Source organism: Bos javanicus, chromosome 24 (assembly GCF_032452875.1).
Source record: "Bos javanicus breed banteng chromosome 24, ARS-OSU_banteng_1.0, whole genome shotgun sequence".
Lineage (NCBI taxonomy): Eukaryota > Metazoa > Chordata > Mammalia > Artiodactyla > Bovidae > Bos > Bos javanicus.
The window spans coordinates 32246724-32271393 of record NC_083891.1 but is presented as its reverse complement, the minus strand read 5'-3'; the positions used below and the strand labels follow the sequence as shown (position 1 = coordinate 32271393).

Genomic DNA, 24670 nt, shown 5'->3' with positions numbered 1-24670 from the left:
CCACAAAAGTGTAATCATCTATCTCACAGAAGCCTATTTTTAATTCCCCTCACCTTATGTTGCAAAACACAGTGCTGGAGGTTTGTATATCAGTCCTCTGGTTCTTTGTCATGGCCATCTTCTTAAGTAAGTGTGTTTGTTATCCATGCCAATTTTCTATTAACCTGTGCTTAGTCCTTCAGTCGTGTCTCATTCTGTGAGACCCCATGGACTGTAGCCTGCTGGGTTCCCCTGTCCATGGGATTCTTCAGGCAAGAATACTGGAGTGGGCAGCCAGTCCCTTCTCCAGGGGATCTTCCCAACCCAAGGATCGAACCTGGGTCTCCTTCATTGCAGGTGGATTCTTCACCTTTGGAGGCACCAGAGAATCCCCTCTATTAACCTACTACTTTTGGATGGATAAGTAAAATAAGTCAATGGTATGTGATATTATTTTCCTTATTGTTGCCTGCATGGGCAGTGAATGGAGGACCTTGATATCAAGAGATGTCACTGGAAGGCTAAATTCATTCTAAGTTTCTACCAAGTGTGAGGTAAGAGGAATGGGAAGAACCAGTTTGCTTCTTCCTTCATCAGTCTTTTTCCTTTGGAAAACTATATATATTCAAAACACATGTAGATTCTGAAGTATATATCCTTTTTTATTACCCAGATCATACTCTTGGTTTTTGAAGCGGTTACCTAATGAGTACATATGAAGTAGAATTGTCCAATAAGGAAGCTCCAGGCTCAGCTTATGGTTACCAAGGGGGGGAAAAAGTTCTTTTTTTCCCTTCCGTTGAAATTATAAGAAAAGGGAAATGTAGCCAGTTCTTCACTTTAGTAAATTTAGAAGCACTGCAAATGAAATTAACATATTATAGTGGGGTAGAATATATTAATACAAATTTCTTTATACTTTAACATGTCATATAGGATATATGAAGTATTTTAGTGTAAAATTTGAACATATAGTTTCATTTATAAAATACAAAAATGGGCATAATTAATTTATGATTATAAATGTCAGGACAGTTTTACCCACAAGGGTTGACTGACTAGGTAAGGGAATTTTTGAGGTGCTTAACTCCAATACTTTGACCACCTCATGCGAAGAGTTGACTCATTGGAAAAGACTCTGATGCTGGGAGGGATTGGGGGCAGGAGAAGGGGACGACAGAGGATGAGATGGCTGGATGTTATCACCAACTCGATGGACATGAATTTGAGTGAACTCCGGGAGTTGGTGATGGACAGGGAGGTCTGGAGTGCTCCGATTCATGGGGTCGCAAAGAGTCGGACACGACTGAGTGACTGAACTGACCTGACCTGAACTGTTTCTTTTTAAAAAAATTTCTCCTTTATTTATTTAGGTCATGCCATGTGGGATCTTTGTTCCCTAACCAGGGATGGAATCCAAGCTCCCTGCATTGGAAGCGTGTAGTCTCAACCACTGCACCACCCAGGCTCAACCACCAGAGAAGTTCCCAAGGTGTTTTATTTCCTGCCCGAGGTAGTAGTTCCAGGGGTATGTTCGATTTGTAAAAATTAATCAGTTACACATCTATGATGTGTGTACTTTATACGGTTGTGATTTATGTACTTCTGTTGTATATATCATACTTAGACAAAAAAATAATAAGACAAAATGAAACAAAATGCAGCCTTAGCCCTTAGCAACTTACTTCTATTTAGAGGAAACAAGCAAGAAAACTTCCATTTCTGTTGTTCTTCATTCCTTTGTATAGATTCCTATTTCCATTTGGATCTACTTTCCTCTGCCTGAAGAACTTCCTTTCACATTTCTTGCAGTGCTAGTTTCCTGATGGTGAATCCTTTCAGCTTTTATACATCCGAAAAATTCTTTATTTCAACTTTTTTTTTGAAAGTTATTTTTATTAGGTACAGAATTCTAAGTTGATGTTTTTTTTTTCAGCCCTTGAAAGATGTTGGCTAATATCTTCTTGCTTGCATTGTTTCTGATGAGAAATCTGCTGCCATCCATATATTTTTAAATTTTGTATGCAATTTTCCTCCTCTGGCTGCTCTTAAGACTTTTTCTTAAAACACCGGTTTTTAAGGGTTTGATTTGATGTGCTTTGTGCAGTTTTCACCAAGTTTCTTGTGTTTAAACTTCACTGTACTTCTTGGCTTATAGTTTTCATCAAATGATGAAAGCTTTTGGCCATGATTTCCGCAGTTTTTCCCCTTATGTTCCCTCCTCTCTACCTTCCTGCAGGGACTTCTGTAGGTATATATTAAGTCACTTGAAGTTGTTCTACAGTGTAGTAAAGCTCTGTTAAATTAAAAAAATTCTCCTTTATGTCCAATTTTCACTTTGAGTAGTTTATATTGCTCTGTGTTCCTGTTCACGATCCTTTCTTCCACAATTTCTGATCTGTCATTAATCTTTTCTAATGTATTTTTAGTTCATACATTTTAGTTTTCATTTCTAGACGTTTAATTTGGGTCTTTTAAAAATATCTTTTTTATCTATGTGTTTAGTCACTCAGTTGTGTCTGACTTATTGCAACCCCATGGACTGTAGCCCACCAGACTCCTCTGTCCATGGGGATTCTCCAGGCAAGAATACTGGAGTGGGTTGCCATGCCCTCTTCCAGGGAACCTTCCCAACCCAGGAATTGAACCAGGGTCTCCTGCTTTGCAGATTCTTTCCAGGTGAGCTACCAGGGAATCCCTTTATATCTGTTATCAGTTCAGTCACTCAGTCATGTCCGACTCTTTATGAACCCATGGACTGCAGCACACCAGACTTCCCTATCTATCACCAACTCCCAGAGCTTGCTCAAACTCATGTCCACTGAGTCAATGATGCCATCCAACCATCTCATCCTCTGTTGCCCCCTTCTCCTCCTGCCTTCAATCTTTCCCAACATCAGGGTCTTTTCCAATGAGTCAGCTCCTCGCATCAGATGTCCAAAGTATTGGAGTTTCAGCATCAGTCCTCCCAATGAATATTCAGGGTTGATTTCCTATAGGATGAACTGGTTTGATCTCCTTGCAGTCCAAATGACTCTCAAGAGTCTTCTCCAACACCACAGTTCAAAAGCATCAACTCTTTGGCACTTAGCTTTCTCTATAGTCCAACTCTCACATCCATACATGACTACTGGAAAAACCATAGCTTTGACTATATGGACCTTTGTTGGCAAAGTAATGTCTCTGCTTTTTAATATGCTGTCTACATTGTTCATAGCTTTTCTTCCAAGGAGCAAGCATCTTTTAATTTCATGGCTGCAGTCACTATCTGCAGTAATTCTGGAGGCCAAGAAAATAAAGTCTGTCACTGTTTCCATTCTTTCCCCATCTCTTTGCCATGAAGTGATGGGACCAGATGTCATGATCTTAGTTTTCTCAGTGTTGAATTTTAAGCCAGCTTTTTCACTCTCCTCTTTCACTTTCATCAAGAGGCTCTTTAATTCCTCTTCACTTTCTGCCATAGGGGTGGTATCATCTGCATATCTGAGGTTATTGATATTTCTCCCAGCAATCTTGATTCCAGCTTGTGCTTCATCTAGCCTGGCATTTTGCATGATGTACTCTGCATAGAAGTTAAATAAGCAGGGTGACAATATACAGCCTTGACGGACTCCTTTCCCAGTTTGGAACCAGTCTGTTGTTCCACATCTGGTTCTAACTGTTGCTTCTTGACCTTCATACAGATTTCTCTGGAGGCAAATAAGGTGGTCTGGTATTCCCATCTCTTGAAGAATTTTCCACAGTTTGTTGTGACCCACACAGTCAAAAGCTTTAGCATAGTCAATGAAGCAGAAATAGATGTTTTTCTGGAATTCTCTTGCTTTTTCTATGATCTAGTGGATGTTGGCAATTTGATCTCTGATTGCTCTGCCTTTTCTAAATCCAGTTTGAACAACTGGAAGTTCTTGGTTCATGTACTATTGAAGCCTGGCTTAGAGAATTTTCAGCATTACTTTGCTAGTGTGTGAGATGAGTGTAATTCTGTGGTAGTTTGAACATTCTTTGACATTGCCTTTCTTTGGGATTGGAATGAAAACTGACCTTTTATAATCCTGTGGCCGCTGCTGAGTTTGCCAAGTTTGCTGGCATTTTAAGTGCAGCCCTTTCACAGCATCATCTTTTAAGATTTGAAATAGCTCAACTGGAATTCTGTCACCTCCACTAGCTTTGTTCTTAGTGATGTTTCCTAAGGCCCACTTGACTTCACACTCCAGGATGTTTGGCTCTAGGTGAGTGATCACACCATTGTGGTTATCTGGGTCACAAAGATCTTTTTTGTACAGTTCTTTGTGTATTCTTGCCACCTCTTCTTAATATCTTCTGCTTCTGTTAGGTCCATGGCATTTCTGTTCTTTATTGTACCCATCTTTGCATGAAACGTTCCCTTGGTATCTCTAATTTTCTTGACGAGATCTCTATGGGGTTTGATTCTAAATGTGATTTCGCCCCTCCTACTGTCTGGTTGGGGCTTCTCCTTTGCCCTTGAAAGTGGGATATCTTTTTTTGGTGGGATCCAACATTCTCCTGTTGATGGTTGTTCAGAGCTTAGTTGCAATTTTGGAGATTTCACAGGAGAAGATGAGTGCATATCCTTCTACTCTGCCATCCTGTTTTTTTTTTTTAAATTGTATCTGTATATATCTGTTTAAAAATATGTAATACAGCTAGAATAACTGCTTTAATGTCTTTGTATTTGTGTCCATTATGGGTTTCAGTGATTCATTTTTCTCTGCATTATGGGTGTTATTTGCCTGCTTCTTGGAACGTTTGATTATTCTCAATTGGATTTCAGATGGTATAAATTTCACCTTGTTGGGGACTGGATATTTTTATGTTCTACAAATACTCTTGAGCTGCTGTTAAGTCACTTGGAACTAGTTTGATCCTCTTAGGTTTTGCTTTTAAGATTTGTGAGGCAGGATCCTAGCAGTATTCAGTAAGGGGCTACCTATTTCTGACTACTGAGGCAAGAGCTTTCTAAATATGTAATATTACTCAATGCCTCATGAATTGAGATTTCGTGTGTAACTGGTGGGAACAAAGTTTGTAACTGGCTCCCTGTGACCCCTGGGTGTTTTTAATCTTTTTGAGTGGTTCTTCTTCCTGTCTGAGAACATTTCCCCACACACTGTGCTAGTCAGTATCCTGGTGAATGCTTGAGGAGGGCCCTCTGCAGCTCCCCAGCACAGAGTTCTGTCTGGTACTGCCCAACTCTCAGCTTAACCTCCCTATCGCAGGGAATTTGCTGGGCTTCCCCTGGATACCCTTCTCTGCTCTGTGCCCTGGAAGATCTCTCAAGACAATGAGCTGGGGCAACTGCAGGGCTCTCCTCATTTTCTCCTCTTCTCTCAGGGATCGATATTCTTCATTGCCTGATGTCCTGTGCCTCAAAAACTATGGTTTCATGTATTTGTCCTTTTTTTTTTCACTGTTTCAGCTGCGATGGTGAATTCAGCCCCTGATATTGTATCTTGGTCAGAAGGAGACATTTAACTGGATTTATATCTTCTCATTTGAGCCCAATTCCTTACCTATAGAGTGCATCAACTATATTTTATATAATATTGCTCTATTAGTGGGAAATAGATGAGTTACATCAAAATGTTTAAGATAAAACCTTTCACTGTCTTTGGAAACACTTCTTCAGTATCAGTTAAGAGGAAACTGTTACCACAAGTTTGCTTTTATCAAGAATCAGGAAGTACTATGAGATCAGCATTAGACTTTTAAAAAATGTTGTTATGTGTAGGAGACTATATATTTTAGGTATTCGACTGGAAAGACACTTGTCGGAATTGTCTTGCTGGCTTAGTTTGCTGTATTAAGTTTGATGTCATGTATACTCATGGCATAAATTCTTCTCATGTGATGCCATTTACTAATGACACAAATTCTTCTGCTGTGATGCCAGCTAGTAAAGACATATATTCTTTTTCAAACATTGCTTTAGCATTTTTAATGAGCTTACTAGCTTTTGCTATAATGCTAGGAAATGCTGTGGTCATTTTAGCTTTTGTGGTGGACAAAAATCTTAGACATCGAAGTAATTACTTTTTCCTTAACTTGGCCATTTCAGACTTCTTTGTTGGTAAGTTACATTTAAGATAATCTTTCTCTATTATAATTTATTTCTAAAAACATAAAACAAGCTTTTATTATTTCAAAGGACTGTATAAAATTGGGTACTATTAGAAATAAAAAGTTTAAGGATTTAAATTCAGGGGAGGCTGTATGGCACTATATGGGAATGATAGATATATATATATATATATATGTAAATAAGGTTTATAGGGGAATTTTCCTCTAAAAACAGTTTCTTTTTATGGAATAAAAGTAAGTCCAGAATTGCTTTAATCTAAGAGTTATTTTTGTTTCTGGAGCTATTTTCCTTGCATGTTTAGGTTTATAAGTATTCCTTTTTAAGTAAGCATAGTTTCTTTAATATCACAGTGTTGAAGTTATAGGAAATGATGCATGTACTGGTAATTGGCACAATCAGAAAATAGGATGTTCAGGTCAAATAGTATAGTTGATATTATTTTATGATATGATACATCATAGCATGTTATAAAGTACACCCAACACTAACCTACTTTGTGTATGATATGGTATCATAGTGCTAAATAACTAAGATCATAGAAATCAAAGTAATCTTTCTTTGAAAATGTACACTTCATAATTTCTTACTGCCTGATGATCATTTTCCACAATCCTTGTAATAGTGAGTGTATAGTGAAAGTCACTCAGTTGTGTCCAACTTTTTGTGACCCCCATGGACTGTACAGTCCATGGAATTCTCCAGGCCAGATTACTGGAGTGGGTAGCCTTTCCCTTCTCCAGGGGATCTTTCCAACCCAGGGATTAAACCCAGGCCTCCCACATTGCAGGCGAATTCTTAACAAGCTGAGCCACCAGGGAAGTGCATATCCTTGTAATAATAAGTAAATATGCAGAAGTGTCTACTGCTGATATTGTTTTATAGGACCTCCTAGTTAATTTGCTATTGTGTATAGCTACATAAACACTTACAGTTATGTTAAAATGAAGCAAAACTAATAGAACAATTAAGTTTAGTGCCTGGAACGTAGTGATTGCTCAACTTGTGTTAGTCTTTTCACTCTGGATTTCTCTGTAGACAAATGTCAACTCAAACCAAGTTCACAAATGTTAGTAGAGTACCTACCATGTATAAGTACTGTTAAGTACCAAGTGCAATTAGATGATGATGAGAGATAGACAGGACTAGGTTAGTCTGTTTCTTTTTTAAGCCTTCAAAATAGTACAGTAGCTAAGAGAAGTTCAGAAATGACTAACAGGACACAGTGATGTGAGAACCCACAAAGAGCTACCAAGTGTTATAGGCACTCAGAGGCAGGGCGGCGGGTGGGGGAACACATTTTGTTAGGGGGTAGTGGCCTCCAAAATGAACTTAAGGGGATGGGAATAATTTCCATAGGCAGAGATGGGGAGGGCAGAGAATTCTAAGAATCAACAGCGATATGCTGATAGAAAATCATTGCGTATACCTTCCTAAGTGGGAGCTCCAGGCTGGCTTGTGTGCAAATGGGCTATATGAGAACAGCAAAGGGTGAAGATGAAATAGTTGGAATCTATACAATGAAGGCCTTTGAATACTAGTGTGAGTCTGGATTGGAGCTTATTCAGAAGGCAATGTGACATTTAACTGAGTGACTGGGTTGAAGCTTCACATTAGAGGCATCAGAAGAGATGTAGGAGGTGGGTGAAGCCAGAGCAGGGGGTGGCTTGGTTTCTGAGAATCCTGCAGTGACCTTGGCAGAAATCAGCAGTGAGGCTCTGAGCGAGGGTCAGTTCAGTCACTTAGTCATGTCCAACTCTTTGCAACCCCATGGAGTGCAGCATGCCAGGCTTTTCTGTCCATCACCAACTCCTGGAGCTTGCTCAAACACATGTACATTGAGTCAGTGATACCATCCAACCATCTCATCCACTGTTGTCCCCTTCTCCTCCTGCCTTCAGTCTTTCCCAGCATCAGGGTCTTCTCCCAGGAGTTAGTTCTTGCCATCAGGTGGCCAAAGTATTGGAGTTTCAGCATCAGTCCTTCCAATGAATATTCAGGGTTGATTTCCTTTAGGATTGACTGGTTTGATCTCCTTGTAGTCTAAGGGACTTACAAGAGCTTTCTCCAACACCGCAGTTCAAAAGCATCAATTCTTCGGCGCTCAGTTTTCTTTATAGTCCAACTCTCACATCCATACATGACTGCAGGAAAAACCGTAGCCTTGACTAGATGGAAATTTGTTGGCAAGGTGATGTTTCTGCTTTAAATAAAAAGCTGAGACATTACTTTGCCGACGAGGGTAAGAGTGGAAATAAGTTCAGGAGGCAGAGATGCAATGGGGGTGGGGTTGTCAGGCAGGAGAAAGATGTGTTATAGATTGAGTTCTGGGGACAAGAGAAGTATGACATTCCTCAGAGAAATAGGGAGCATTTGGGAAAGCAGTTTATGCTTCTGATATTGCAATGATAAAAGTTTTGGAGGAAACCTCTAGTTGGAAAGATTGACAGGAATCCAGGTATAAAAATGACAGGATCACAGAAAAAAGTGGAGAACTAATATAGAAGCATTAAAAACATGCAGCAGTCTTGTTTTTCTCCTCAGTTCTGCCCCTCCAGGTAATCAACACTAACAACTTGATATAGATCCTTCCACATCACTCTCTTTGCTCACATGTGCATGGTTGTGTCGGAGAAGGCAGTGGCACCCCACTCCAGTACTCTTGCCTGGCAAATCCCATGGACGGAGGAGCCTGGTAGGCTGCAGTCTATGGGGTAGCTAAGAGTCGGACACGACTGATTGACTTCCCTTTCATTTTTCACTTTTCACTTTTATGCATTGGAGAAAGAAATGGCAACCCACTCCAGTGTTCTTGCCTGGAGAATCCCAGGGACGGGGGAGCCTGGTGGGCTTCTGCCTATAGGGTCACACACAGTCGGACATGACTGAAGTGACTTAGCAGCAGCAGCAGTATGGGTGTGTGTGCTCAGTTACTCAGTCATGTCTGACCCTTTGTGACCCCGTGGACTGTAGCCTGCTAGACTCCTCTGTTCCATGGGATTTTTCCAGGCAAGAATACTGGAGTAGGTTTCCATTTTCTTCTCCAGGGGTTCTTCCTGACCCAGGAATCGAACCCAAGTCTCCTGCTGCCGAGCCACCAGGGAAGCCCTTTATGCTCACATAAACAGATAAAGTAAAAGTGAAGTCACTCAGTTGCGTCCGACCCTTTGTGACCCCGTGGACTGTAGCCTACCAGGCTTCTCCGTCCATGGGATTTTCCAGGCAAGAGTACTGGAGTGGGTTGCCATTTCGTTATCCAGGGGATCTTTCTGACCCAGGGATCGAACCCAGGTCTCCTGCATTGTAGGCAGATGCTTTACCCTCTGAGCCACCAGGGAAGCCCACACAGATAAATACACGAGTATATTTATGTGAACAGAGAATATTTTATTATGAATATATGTATCCCCCTCCTTCTTCACAAAGCTGTACAACTTTTAGATGATACTCAACATTTAAAATGGATGATGTATTTTGACTATTCCAAAGGAAGTAAAGACTTGTATACCTCATGGTCAGAAGGGATGGGGTAAAAATATATCCAAGGGAGAGAGACTGAGGCCTGAAGCTTTTGAATGAAGATGGTTCTAGACAAGAACAGAATGCCTCTGTATAAGGCCCAGGGTCAGCATCATGGCAGGCCCACCATCGTGGTCTTGAGCATCACAATCTGTGGTTCCTCTTTGAGAAATGCCCCTGCAGATGTGATGATTCAGCAGTCCTGGTGGTCCTCCTCTATCGTCAGGTGGATGGGAAAAGAAATGGCTTTGCTCCTGATGAGAGCAGTTGGACACGGGCCAGAATCTCATTTAATCAGCCAGTCTCATCCTTCACATTTTCCCTGCCACCTGCCAGCTTCATGCAGAGGTCCACTGATGTAATGCAATATTTGCCATGACAGCGCAGGGCTTGGCAGAGTCTTCGAGAGCATTTCGTAACTAGATTTGAGTTTTGTGTCAATGCTCTTCTTTCTCCTTTGCCATGCTCGAAGTGTGTCTTTTTAGCTCTGAGACTATAAGACCTCACGGTGGTGGGGGTGATGGGCCAAGATGGGCCTTGTGAGAGACTTTCTGTAGCTGTAAGATGGAAGTTCTTAAAATTTAGGGTCACGAGACCCAGAGCTCACATCCACGCGGCGATGCCAGTGCAGGTCAAAGCGTCGCGTGCTCTGTACGGTGGGCTTTCTGGCTGAATGGCCTCTTGTCACAGGTTTTTGAACTGGCCTCCTGTAGAAGCAATTTCTTAAAATTTGTGCTACCTGAGCAGCTTCCTAGGCTGAATTTAGTTGAAAAGGAAAGATTTATTGAGGAAAAATTCCAGTATCAGGTGCATTAACATATCTCACCTATATATTACTCCAGAAAAATATTTATATCTATAGTGATACCTATAAAATTGTTATCACATGACCAATGCTTCCATCTATGGGTACCTTTTTCATATCTACATTTGTGTGGATATGTATGGCCTACATAAGCACATGATGGATGACCCAGACAGGATCTTCAAGGGCAAAAGGTTGTTGTTGATGACAGAGTCTGAACCACATTTTCAGGATGGCAAAGTGTATCTTTAGTACAAATATAACTCAGAAGTATTGTGAGTTCAGTTCCAGACTGCTGCAATAAAGCAAAAATCAAAATAGGAGTCACATGAATTTTTTGGTTTCTCAGTGCATGTAAAAGGTATAGCTGCAGTCTACTAAGTGTGCAATAACATTATGTCTAAAAAAACAATTTACACACCTTAATTTAAAAATATTCTATGGTGAAAAATGCTAACCATTTTCCAAGCCTTAACAGAGTCATAATCTTTTTGCTCATGGGAAGGTCTTGCCATGATGTTGATGGATGCTGACTGCTCAGGGTGGTGGATGCTGAAAGCTGGGGTGCCTTTGGCAATTTCCTAAAATGAGACAACACTGAAATTTGCCACATCCATTGGCTCTTCCTTTCACTTGAATACTTACAGGTCATTCTAGGGTTATTAATCGGCTTAATTGCAATGTTGTTATGTCTCATGGAATAGGGAAACCCGAGGAGACAAGGAAATCGCAGGCTGGTGAAGTAGTCAGAACACACACAACATTTATGAAGTTCACTGGATTATGTGGGCAAAGTTCATGGAGCACCAAAACAATTAAAACAGTAATGTCAAAGATCACCACAACAAATATAATAATAAAAAAATAAAAATATTGTGAGGAGTAGCAAATGTGACACATAGAGACACAAAGGAAGCAAATGCTATTGGAAGAAATACCGCTGACAGACTTTGCTCGCTGCAGGGTTGCCATGAACCTTCCATTCCTAATAAATGCAGTATCCGTGAAGTGCAATAAAGCAAAGCACAAGAGTGAAGTGCGCTGGTACCTTGACTCTTCTCTACCCTCTGTGTTAGTCAGCTCGGGCTGCCCCAGCGGAATAACCACAGTCTGAGTGACTTTATAGCAGTTCACTTTCTCAGAGCTCTGGAGGCTAGGACATCCCAGGTGCCAGCTGATTTGGGGCCTGCTGAGGGCTCTCCTCCTGGCCTGTAGATGGCTGCCATCTTGCTTCATCCTCATCCAGCCTTGAGAGACAGCGAGCAAGCGAGCTTCCTGGTGTTTCTTCTTCTAAGGACACTAAGCCTGTTGGATTAGGGCTCTACCCTTACAACCTAATTTAACTTTAATTACCTCCTTATAGGCCCTATCACTCTGGGGATTCGGGCTTCAGCATGTGAATTTTGGGGGAGGGTGACACATTCAGTCCATAATACCCTCAATACAATCACTGTTATCCACACATTACTCTGTTGGTCCAAAGAATTCACTAGGGCTTTCAGCTTCCCCTCTACCTTTTGACTGTCATTTTCTCATGGAAGATGCAGTTGTTTTTTTTTTAAGTTTATTTTTAATTGGAGGATAATTGCTTTACAATATTGTGTTGAAGACCCAGGTTCGATCCCTGGGTCAGGAAGATCCTCTGGAGAAGGAAATGGCAACCCACTCCAGTACTCTTGCCTGGAAAATCCCATGGACGGAGGAGTGTGGTAGGCTACAGTCCATGGGGTAGCAAAGAGTCGGACACGACTGAGTGACTTCACTTTCACTTTTCTGCCATATATCAATATGAATCAGTCATAGTTATACATATGTTCCCTCCGCTTGAATCTCCCTCCCACTTCCCACAAGATGCAGCTTCTTAACTGGCTTCTGAAAGAAGGGGCTATTCAGGATTGACAGCAATTTTTAATGAAACTAGACTTCCCCATTTTTATCTATTCATTCATCTGATACTAATTTATTTTGAACCAGGCACCCTTTTAGGTGCTGGGGATATATCAGGGAAAATACAGTTAAAAAAAAAAAAATCCCTGCCCTCATGGTGCTTGTATTTTTTCTGGGAACATGGGTGGTGAGACAGACAATAAACAATATAAATAAATAAATAAAATTACACAACATTTTAGAGGTTGATCATTGGCTATTGAGAAAAACATAGGGAGGAGGAAGTATGTTAGAGGTAGAGGTTATAGTGTAAACTTCAGGGTTAGGGCTCACTGAGGAAGATTCATTTGAGTAAACAGAAGGAGGCTTCGTAGAGGGAAGTGTGCTGCATACCAGGATACCTATGCAAGGATCTGAGAGTGTGGGTGTGGGTGTGGGTGTGGGTGTGGTGAATTTGAGGTCAGATAGGGTGAAGAGATATCACTGCCATCAAAGGTCCATACAGTCAAAGCTCTGTTTTTTCCGATAGTCATGTATGGATGTGAGACCATACATGGATGTGAGTCATGTATGTTGGATCATGAACTGAGTGCCAAAGAACTGATGCTTTTGAATTGTGGTGTTGGGAAGACTTTTGAGAGTCTCTGGGACCGCAAGAAGATCAAACCACTCAATACTAAAGAAAATCAACCCTGAATATTCACTGGAAGGGCTGATGCTGAAGCCGAAGCTCCAATACTTTGGCCACCTGATGTGAACAGCCAACTCTTTGAAAAGACCCTGATGCTGGGGAAGATGGAAGGCCAAAGGAGAAGGGGGCAGCAGAGGATGAGACAGCTAGATAGCATCACTGACTCAATGGACACGAATTTAAGCAAACTCTGGGAGATAGTGGAGGATACAGGAGCCTGATTTACTACAGTTCATGGGGTTGCAAAGAGTCAGACATGACTTAGTGACTGAATAATAACAAGGGTGAAGAGGAGTGAGCCAGGAGTGGAGGAGTAGCAGAGGGTTTTTCCTCTCACACTGTCCCTGCCTTACAGAGTTTCTATGACAGTTAGATGAGATGATATATGTAATGCACACAGGACAGTGTCTGGCATATGGTAACTGTACAATACCTATTAGCTGCTATTAATTTATTTGAGTTACATGTGTGAGCCATTAGTCAACTCTAGATGTTGTGAAAAATACAAAGGTTGACTTTCAACACAGTCCCAATCTTAACACGTGACAATGCTATAAAGTAGGATGTGTCTGTACACGAGAGAGGGAGAGATGACTGAGGTGCCAGGAGAGGGCAGGTGGCAAAGGGTCACTTCTACCTAGGAAGTTCCAATAAAGATGATAAGAAAGATATCATTTTTTTTTTACACTAAGTGAAGAATGAGAAGGAGTTAAATAGACTTCTCTGTAAAAGAGAGATCTTCAAGCAAGAAGAACGTTCTTGGCAAAAGCAAAAAGATGTGGCAATGTGAGATGTGTTTAGGGGAAGGGCGGCCCATCCTGTCTGGGTCGGATCATGAACACAAAAGATGATGGATGCTGTGTATGGCTAGAAATACATGTTGGGACCTGAACTTAATTTGGAAAGTAACAAGGAGCCATTGAAGGTATGATGTTTGTGACAGCTATTTTTAAAATGGTATTTACAGAACGTGTAGGAGATCAGTCCTGAATTTGCTGATGAAATACCATGAATTTCTAAATTATAATCAAGCAGTTTTTGGTCATTTCAGATAGTTCATTGTGTCATGTTTGCGTCTCTTCGTATTCATTGATATGTGCTATATTTGTTAATCTTCATTTTTTTCCACCCATGCAGGTATGATCTCCATTCCTTTATTCATCCCTCACAAGCTCTTCAACTGGGAGTTTGAAAATAACATTTGTGTCTTTTGGCTCACTACTGACTATCTTTTGTGTACAGCATCTGTGTATAACATCGTACTCATCAGCTTTGATCGATATCAGTCAGTCTCCAATGCTGTAAGTCAAAACATTAATTTATCCTGCTTAGAAGATTATATATTTGTGAGTTTTATAAATTTTGGGTCCCTAAGCAAAAATTTTTGTTTGTTTGTTTAATTGACCAACCTTAGAGAAGGCTGATTACCCTTTTGTTGGCACTAAGTTCTCATTGGCTGTTAGTGAACACTTCCTGTGTGTTTGGTTAAGTCACTCCCCTGCGTCCAATGAAAATGGGAAAATATCCAACAGAATCCAAGGCAAGGTGTAAGAAGTGGTAAACTGAGTCTGTAGTAGGTTGGATATGCATGAATCTCACAGGAGGTTTATCTGTTCAACTCCTAAGAAAACTTGAGACCTGAATGTTTTCTTCAGGATTGAACTTGGTGGGCAGGTAGAAAGACTCCCAGACTTCTGAATGTCATGAAGAAATTAATTTTGAATGACCAAAGGAAAAAACAGTGTGCAGGGAAGCCACAGGTTGTAACAGTGGAACTAACCAGTGCCAGTTTAGGACCCATGCCAAGCAAGTCTGAACTAACCAAGATCTGGAATAGTCTCATCAATTAGTTCATGACAGTTCTTAAGCAAGCTAAATTTATCAGCAACAAAGGAGAGAATAAGATTGATGTTAGTAAGGATGAGGGATGGGAGGAGGCCACAGAAATAATGGGACAGTGATCTGAAGAGTCTGAGACCTTGATGGGAAACTTCCTTCACTCCTGAGTCCCAGGGACCTAAATGTATGGGGAATGATTGTGTGACAGGGATTTTATTAAGGACTGGGATACAGAACTGAATCTGCAGAGTCTTTTTTTTTTTTTTGAGGAGCATAACAGTCTAATGTGGAAATGGATCCATAAACAAAGGGACTAAGTGTGGTGCTGGAGGCATTGAGAGGCCAGGGACAGCTCTGTCCTGGGAGAGCTGTGCATCTTGGAGGCAGACAGGATTGGGAGGGTGCATTGGATAAAGATAGGATAAAATGCCATTACAAAGAGATTCCAAAATGCTGAGACTCAGACTGTAAGGCAGAAGTTAATTTTTCTCATAGAACAGTTCAGGAAGATTAGAAGGCTCTGCTCCAGGAGCCCACCCAGGGACCCAGGCTCTGTACTCTCTAGAGCAGGCACTTATGGTATCTGTTGCAATTGCTCAAATAAAACTTTATCATCCAAATAGTTGCTGGGCCACACGTGCTCCATGATCAGTGGTTTGCTGACCCCCATCCTAAGTCATTAACCTCCTTGGCATGCTCAAAGTCAAGTTGTTGTCACTTCAGGTTTCAGAAAAGAAGAGCAGAAGGCAGAAGTCCAGGGCAAAGGATTTTCTTTTAACCAAGTAGTGCAGAGTCACACAATCATTTCCACTCACCTTTCACTGGTGAAATGTAGTCACATGGCCTTACCTTATTGTACGGGAAGCCGGGAAGTGTGTTCTCTAGCTGAGCTGCCATATGGCAAGGAAGTAGAGAATGGGATGTGGTGGGACAGCCAGACACTTGACATTGAGTACGTCACTGGCACCAGAGTGCACGGCAGTTTGTCCTGGACGAACTCTGGAGAGAGTACAGATCAATTCGGATTAGCAATCCAGAAGCCTGTAATCTCACATTTTTCAAACTGCAGATAGTAACTCATTATTGAGTCATGAAGTCAGTTCAGTGGCCTGTTACGTCACTTTTTCTTAGAATGAAAAAACACGCAAAGAAGTAGAACAGAACTTACAAATTAGAGTAAATCAGAATACCCTGTGTATAATAAAGCTAAGAACTGTTTTATGAATACTTCTGTCAGTATCCTTGATTAGGGTTTAAAATGCATTTCTTACTTTAGGTTACAGTCAAAATGTTTGAAAAGCAGTGCTCTAGTTAATTATCTTCCCCATTTGTACTTTTAACATTTCCTTTCCTTCTGGGTTTTCTTTTTAATCTCAACTGAGTGTTCCTAGTTAGTGTTCACTGGGACATTTATTCACTGCAGGCTCAAGCTCTTGAGTGAACCTAAGGTTTGTGTAAAGGAAAGGGGCGGCTTTCCCAGTTAGAAAAAAGGCCTAGATATTACAGAGTTGAGGAGTGATGTCCAGAGAGAAAAGTGGATGGGTTTATTCCTTGGTCTTGCCCTGAGAAATTCCTTGACAATGTGGGCTGTAAACTTGGTGAGGGCCAGGTCAGCTGGATCCGGGTCCCTAGGACACGGCAGAGACAAGTGTAACAGGTGCTAAAGGCAGCGGTGTGTGAGTGCTCGTGGGGATGCTCAGGCAGCACCAGCACCTCTGTTGGCTGAGTTCCAACACAGCTGTAGGAAGCCAGAAGGAAACCTTCAAAGACCACAGGAGCTCATAGGAAGTGATCATGGGGAACAGAGCCCTTGCTGTAGCTAAAAGTCGAGAAGACAATGTAACAGGTCAGGGTGACAGGCGGGGCTTGAGAAATGGAAATCTGACAATAACGGGGGAAAGGAAGGCTCGGTGCAAATGGCCATGTCTGACAAGCACTTAGAATGGCCCTGCAATCCCATCTCATTATTAACACCAGCACGTTCCAGGGGCTGCTCTGCCTCACAAAAGAAACCTGACTGACAGAATGTTTGGATGTCTTATGGAAGTCGGGGAGGAAGCAGGGTAAGAGGAGACATCATGAATAATGGACATATTCTGTAAAAGTGAGAAGTGGGCCACGGATGAATTTCAGGGAGGCATGGGCCCGGATTCAAGCAATTTTGAACTGTCATCTGTCTAAAATGCTACTCAGAGACGAGGGGAGAGATTGGCATCATCATCTCAATTCCCTTGCATGTCTGTTACCCATTTGACCTTATACATAACAGAAAAGAGATCACTTTTCAGCGTATTGTACCATATCATTACGAAGGCTGAACAAAGCAATTAAAAAACCAAATGCAGTTTTATGACCATCTGGGTATTGTTACTATCTTCATAATCATTAGACTTAAGTGCAAGTATTAATTAGTGGTATGAGAAGCAGAAGGCAAAAAGATGTACTGTACATGGGAGCTTGTGGTTAGCACCATATACATTTTAGGTTAGCCTCAGAATTACCAGTAATTTGGAAAAAGGGTAACAAAAAGAGAAAAAAAAACCCACTTCCTTGATTTTTTTAAAAAAAGTAACTTAAAAAATTTAAACAAACCTCCTTTTACTCTAGCCCGTTGGTGAGCCCTCCTCAGCACATACAAGCCATTAAAGAAAGACAGTGCTTGGCACTGTTATACCCTTTTAATAAAAATGAGAACATACTTCAGGACAAGACTTAAAAACTCAGAGAAAATGGTACTTGAAAGATGGTGAAAAGGGAAGTGTGTCCCCACGTCATGGGTAAATCATTTCCTTTTCCTCGAGTATAAGCAGAGAAACATGGAACGTGGTTGGAAGAAATCTTACTGATCTGAAAGGGGTTTGGAGAGATTGTCTGCTCCAAGTCCCCTTAGAAAAGTCTTGGGTCACATGGTTACCCCTCATATGGGTAGTTGGCATCTTAGATTTCTTATAGAAGATACTCTTCAAGATTTGAGAATCTATCAAAGGTCCTGGGATCTGAGAGCAACGCTCCCCCACAGAATCTCATCTTTCCTTATAGAAGCCTGTCCCTGTGCTCAAATGGGCTTAGAATATTCTTCACTTCTAAAAAAGACCGTGGCACTCACCACAGCCACATCTCCCCAAGTGGCTGGCCACCGTTGCTTCAGTACCATTTTTGCTGGGTGGATTCGTTTGTAGAAAGAAATGTTAGGTTCTGCTCAGTAACACTGTAGTCTCTTCCTACAGCCGATTTAACTCTCTTTCTTTTTGTGCATCATCTTATGAGAGGAAGGTAAGAGTTCTTTCCTTTTTGACCCCACCTTGAAGGCTCAGCATAAACTGCAGAATAGATTCTGTCTTTCAAACTTTTTTTTACTGTGACTTCAGTGACAAATGCATTTTACACTGTGATTCGGTATGCACATTTCTCTCTCTCTTATGTATATTTATTAATGCTTTCCCAAAGCAAAAGTTTCATCAAACAATACACATCCTTATGATGTGTGATACATTCTGACATTGATTATCCCAATTTGTTAAAAATGCTGCTCACGACCCAGCTGGCAGGTTAAAAACACTGTGAGCATGTTCAATTGGTCTCAGTTAGCAGTTCAGATTAGTGTCTGTGGACTAGGAAAAACTGTGTTCTTCTTTTAGATATTAACCTTGACATTTTCCATAGCGTCAGACGTTTAACCTTAAACTGTTAAGAAAGTCTACATCTCGGCCCAGGGTTCACCAAAACGAAACCCTCTGCCCTGGCCCAATCACGTTACCCAGATTCAGTGACCAGCTCCACTGCGCACATCACGGAAACTCCTGAGGGCTGACAGTATGCTTTGTGCAATCAACATGTACTCATTGTATTAAAAATCATTTATTTGGTTTCTTTTAGGTGTCTTACAGAGCTCGACATACTGGGACCTTGAAGACTGTGACTCTGATGGTGGCCGTCTGGGTGGCGGCCTTCTTAGTGCATGGGCCAATACTAGTTTCAGAGGTTAGGAAGGAATTGCGGGGGGATTGCAAACCTGAATTCCTTAAAAAGAAGCATATCCTTGCCCTCACGTTAGTCTTCGAATTCCTGATCCCAGTCTTGCTAGTGGCTTATTTCAACATGTATATTTACTGGAGCCTATGGAAGCGCAGTCATCTCAGTAGGGGGCATTCTGGATTCATTTCTGCCCCTTCCATTAGCGGCGGACGCTCATTCAGGAATGGACTGTTTTCGAGGCCATCTCTTTCCAACCTGGAGGAATCAGCAGCATCCCTTCGTTCTGAGAAATCAGGAAGGAAGAGCAGCCTCTTTTCTTCCTTAAGAACCCAGGTGAATAGTTTAACCGCTTCCAAAACGAGCTCTCTCTCCCATTCGGATTCCCTAGTTCTTCACCAAAGGGAACATCTTGAGCTGCGCAGAGGCAAGAAACTAGCCAAGTCACTGGCCATTCTCTTGGGTGTTTTTGCTGTTTGCTGGGCTCCCTACTCTCTGTTCACAATTATTCATTCATGTCATGGCACACTCTCAGATTTCTTAAACCCTGTGTACGAGTTCACATTTTGGCTTCAGTGGTTCAATTCCTTTGTCAATCCTTTTTTGTATCCCCTGTGTCACAAGCGTTTTCAGAAGGCCTTCTTGAAATTATTTCGTGTGAAAAAGCAGTCCATATCATCACACAATCGGTCAACATCTTCTTAAAGATAATCATTTTGCTTATGTAAATTTCAGTCTTGCTCTCACATAAATGAGTCTGGCTTTCATCTTGCCATTTCCACTCTACTGAAAAAGTCCATAAAATTGTAACACTTGAAAACTTAAACAAACAAATAAAAAACGCCTGGAACCTACAAGTCAGTGGAAAATTATTCTGGTGAATAACAACAGCATCATTAGAAACTGACAATAATATTTTTGTAAACTCAGAGCCACAAAAGCACTATATTTTTCTTAGTCATCACCTCTTCTTTGTCTTTTAGATCTTAAGATAATTTTGATTGTGAAATTCAAAAATTTTGGTTTTCTTTCTAAATGTTCAGTGTTGCTACAGTCTTAACTGAATTTCCATTTTTATTTTACAGTGATGAAAACTCATCACATTTAAAGATCATTCCCTAAAGCATACAGTAGGAAAAAGAGCTCTTTAGCCCTTTGTCCTGGGGGTGGGTAACTCTGTTATGGTCACTGGGCAGTTGAATTAGGGTTTGAGTTGGCAGAACAGGAGGTGAGAGTGCTCAGATGAAAGAGCAGAGGGCATATATACTTCCAGACTCTACAATTCTGATCCAAGAAAAGAAGGAAGTGTGGGATGATGGGGGAAAGAGGAGGTCACTGCAGCTCTTGAAGGTTCTCAATGAAGTTATCTTGGAGTCCCTGGCAATCATAGGATGACAGGGTGAGGGATAGGTAATGGGTTGAAAGGATGGCTTTCCCGTTTCCTTCCTGCCCCCTTGTCCTAATTTGCACATCAGCTAAAACTTCTCCATGAGAAAATAGGAAAGAATGAGAAAGACTAAGAGATCCAAAAGGACTATAAGATTAAACCTGATGTATCTCGTATAACATTCACAGAACTAGTATGTGTCAATCATTATGAATCAAATATATTTCTGTCTTTGATGTTTTAACTCATGTGCTCAATATTTTATATTGCAGTGCTTGGAGTGATTCCTTTACTATGCAGTTAATGTAGGTTATACCTAACTGATGAGTTGCATTTTATTAGTCTGGTGACATTTTGTTCTTTTTGTCATTATTAATTTTTTTATAGTGTTCTTTACCTGTCTTTGTCATAACATTTCATTGTGATTTCATAGTTAATCTCTTCAGTAACATTTTACCAGTATTTCTTCTACAGTTTCTTAGAATTCTTATAATACAGATTAGTCATTTTCAAATCTTAGATCTTTTAAACTTTTGATTCATCTAAAACATTAAAATATGAAAATCTTTGAAGTATATCATAAATGCTTAGAAATGCACATGGTTTTTTATATACACTTACACATTAACATTAGTTTCAAAACAGGAAATACATGTTCAATATTCAATCATAATTGAAAAATTTGAGAAATAAACCGTTATAAACACATAAGTTTTTACAATGCTGTAGCTTGTTAGTTTTAACATTTGTAAATCAGTAGTTGTGGGTTTCATCTCATTACTGGAGGTCTGAATGATCGTTGAATGGAGTGGCCCCATGAAAACTTTTTCCAGTTGAACCTTAGAGGAAACATGCCTAAATAGTCATATGTATTTTCTATAGTCAGAAAACGTAATATGTATTGTATTTCATTCAATCCAAGATGCTGTCCATCTAAGACATACCATCTTACATTATAAAAGAGAAAGTGCTATGAAACAAGGTTTAAAAGAATCACACTTATAAGGAAGTCCTATTCTAATTTCAGAATTGTTGAAAAGTGAGAAATGTATGTTTCAGAAGTGATGAAATGTGAGCCAGGTATGAGAAATGAACAGAGCAGGGCTAATCTTCTATGAAGTGAGACTCTGAATAAAATACTTTGATGGTACATTCAGGTATTCATGAAACAAATGTGAATTAGGAGTCTATTACATATTAGCTACTTACTATAAAGATGACTGTGAAGCTTGACATAAGATTTAGATTCCCTGGGGCAGAAATATTATTGGGTTGGCCAAAAAGTTTGTTTGAGTTTTATCATAAGATCTTACAGAAAAGCCCAAATAATTTTTTTTGCCAACCCAATACATTGGGATTCTCTTAGTACAGTCCACTTCATAGCTATTTTGAAAAGGCACGCAGTAGGCATTTTCCTTAAAAAGGGAATGTCAGTCTCAGTCTTTTAAATCTGCACTGTAAGAACTTTTAAAATGTTTTTCATTATAATGAAAATATATGTACTTATTATAAAAAGACAACAGTTAAACAATTTCATTACCCAAGAACCAGTGACAATTATTAGTTTGGTGTAGATGTTTCTAAAAAAAGAACGACATAATCCATTTTCTAGAAACATGTTTGTATATCTAAACTTTGATCTAACGGCCTCAAGATATCCTCAGGTGAAACTTACCATAAAATGAAACTTTCTATTCTAGTATGAGTAATTACTAGCCTCCACTTCCCAGTATAGGTGGTTTATAAATACTTACTAAATTTTTAAATTAAAGATATTTATTTTAAAATTATTTTAAAATAAATATTAAAAAAATGAATACTTACTCAGTTCAGTTCAGTTCAGTCACTCAGTCGTGTCCGACTCTTCGCGACCCCATGAATCGCAGCACACCAGGCCTCCCTGTCCATCACCAACTCCCAGAGTTCACTCAGACTCACGTCCAACGAGTCAGTGATGCCATCCAGCCATCTCATCCTCTGTCATCCCCTTCTCCTCCTGCCCCCAATCCCTCCCAGCATCAGGGTCTTTTCCAATGAGTCAACTCTTCGCATGAGGTGGCCAAAGTACTGGATCAGTCCTTCCAAAGAACACCCAGGACTGATCTCCTTTAGGATGGACTGGTTGGATCTCCTTGCAGTCCAAGGGACTCTCAAGAGTCTTCTCCAACACCACAGTTCAAAAGCATCAATTCTTAGACGCTCAGCTTTCTTCACAGTCCAACTATCGCATCCATCCATGACCACTGGAAAAACCATAGCCTTGACTAGACGGACCTTTGTTGGCAAAGTAATGTCTCTGCTTTTTAATATGCTATCTAGGTTGGTCATAACTTTCCTTCCAAGGAGTAATTACTGCGTCTTTTAATTTCATGGCTGCAATCACCATCTGCAGTGATTTTGGAGCCCAAAAATAAAGTCTGACACTGTTTCCCCATCTATTTCCCATGAAGTGATGGGACCAGATGCCATGATCTTTGTTTTCTGAATGTTGAGCTTTAAGCCAACTTTTTCACTCTCCTCTTTCACTTTCATCAAGAGGCTTTTGAGTTCCTCTTCACTTTCTGCCAGAAGGGTGGTGTCATCTGCATATCTGAGGTTATTGATATTCTCCCAGCAGTCTTGATTCCAGCTTGTGCTTCTTCCAGCCCAGCATTTCTCATGATGTATTCTGCATAGAAGTTAAATTAGCAGGGTGACAATATGCAGCTTTGACGTACTCCTTTTCCTATTTGGAACCAGTCTATTGTTTCATGTCCAGTTCTAACTGTTGCTTCCTGACCTGCATACAGGTTTCTCAAGAGGCAGGTCAGGGGGTCTGGTATTCCCATCTCTTTCAGAATTTTCCACAGTTTATTGTGATCCACACAGTCAAAGGCTTTGGCATAGTCAAGAAAGCAGAAATAGATGTTTTTCTGGAACTCTCTTGCTTTTTCCATGATCCAGCAGATGTTGGCAATTTAATCTCTGATTCCTCTGCCTTTTCTAAAACCAGCTTGAACATCTGGAAGTTCACGGTTCATGTATTGCTGAAGCCTGGCTTGGAGAATTTTGAGCATTACTTGGCTAGCATGTGAGATGAGTGCAATTGTGCAGTAGTTTGAGCATTCTTTGGCATTGCCTTTCTTTGGGATTGGAATGAAAACTGACCTTTTCCAGTCCTGTGGCCACTGCTGAGTTTTCCAAACTTGCTGGCATATTGAGGGCAACACTTTCACAGCATCATCTTTCAGGATTTGAAATAGCTCAACTGGAATTCCATCACCTCCACTAGCTTTGTTCGTAGTAACGCTTTCTAAGGCCCACTTGACTTCACATTCCAGGATGTCTGGCTCTAGGTGAGTGATCACACCATCGTAATTATCCGGGTCGTGAAGATCTTTTTTGTACAGTTCTTCTGTGTATTCTTGCGACCTGTTCTTGATATCTTCTGCTTCTGTTAGGTCCATACCATTCCTGTCCTTTATCGAGCCCATCTTTGCATGAAATGTTCCCTTGGTATCTCTAATTTTCTTGAAGAGATCTCTAGTCTTTCCCATTCTGTTGTTTTCCTCTATTTCTTTGCATTGATCACTGAGGAAGGCTTTCTTATCTCTCCTTGCTATTCTTTGGAACTCTGCATTCAGATGCTTATATCTTTTCTTTTCTCCTTTGCTTTTCACTTCTCTTCTTTTCACAGCTATTTGTAAGGCCTTCCCAGACAGCCATTTTGCTTTTTGCATTTCTTTTCCATGGGGATGGTTTGATCCCTGTCTCCTATACAATGTCTTGAACCTCCGTCCATAGTTCATCAGGCACTCTATCAGATCTAGTCCCTTAAATCTATTTCTCACTTCCACTGTATAATCATAAGGGATTTGATTTAGGTCACACGTGACTGTCTAGTGGTTTTCCCCACTTTCTTCAATTTAAGTCTGAATTTGGCAATAAGGAGTTCATGATCTGAGCCACAGTCAGCTCCCAGTCTTGTTTTTGCTGACTGTATAGAGTTTCTCCATCTTTGGCTGCAAAGAATATAATCAATCTGATTTTGGTGTTGACCATCTGGTGATGTCCATGTGTTGAGTCTTCTCCTGTGTTGTTGGAAGAGGGTGTTTGCTATGACGAGTGCGTTCTCTTGGCAAAATGCTATTAGCCTTTGCCCTGCTTCATTCCGTACTCCAAGGCCAAATTTGCCTGTTACTCCAGGTGTTTCTTGACTTCCTACTTTTGCATTCCAGTGCCCTATAATGAAAAGGACATCTTTTTTGGGTGTTAGTTCTAAAAGGTCTTGTAGGTCTTCATAGAACCATTCAACTTCAGCTTCTTCAGTGTTACTGGATGGGGCATAGGCTTGGATTACTGTGATATTGAATGGTTTGCCTTGGAAACAACAGAGACAGATCATTCTGTCGTTTTTGAGATTGCATCCAAGTACTGCATTTCGGACTCTTTTGTTGACCATGATGGCTACTCCATTTCTTCTGAGGGATTCCTGCCCGCAGTAGTAGATATAAT

General features: G+C 40.6%; 1 protein-coding gene across 1 annotated transcript; it reads left to right on the top strand.

Moving 5' to 3' along the window:
* Positions 1-5689: 5689 nt before the first annotated feature.
* HRH4 (histamine receptor H4) lies at positions 5690-19646 on the top strand. Its single transcript, XM_061399721.1, has 3 exons — positions 5690-6067; positions 14116-14279; positions 18694-19646. Exons 1-3 carry the CDS (start codon positions 5815-5817, stop codon positions 19492-19494), a joined length of 1218 nt encoding a protein of 405 aa, XP_061255705.1. The 5' UTR covers positions 5690-5814; the 3' UTR covers positions 19495-19646.
* The last annotated feature ends 5024 nt before the right edge of the window (positions 19647-24670 follow it).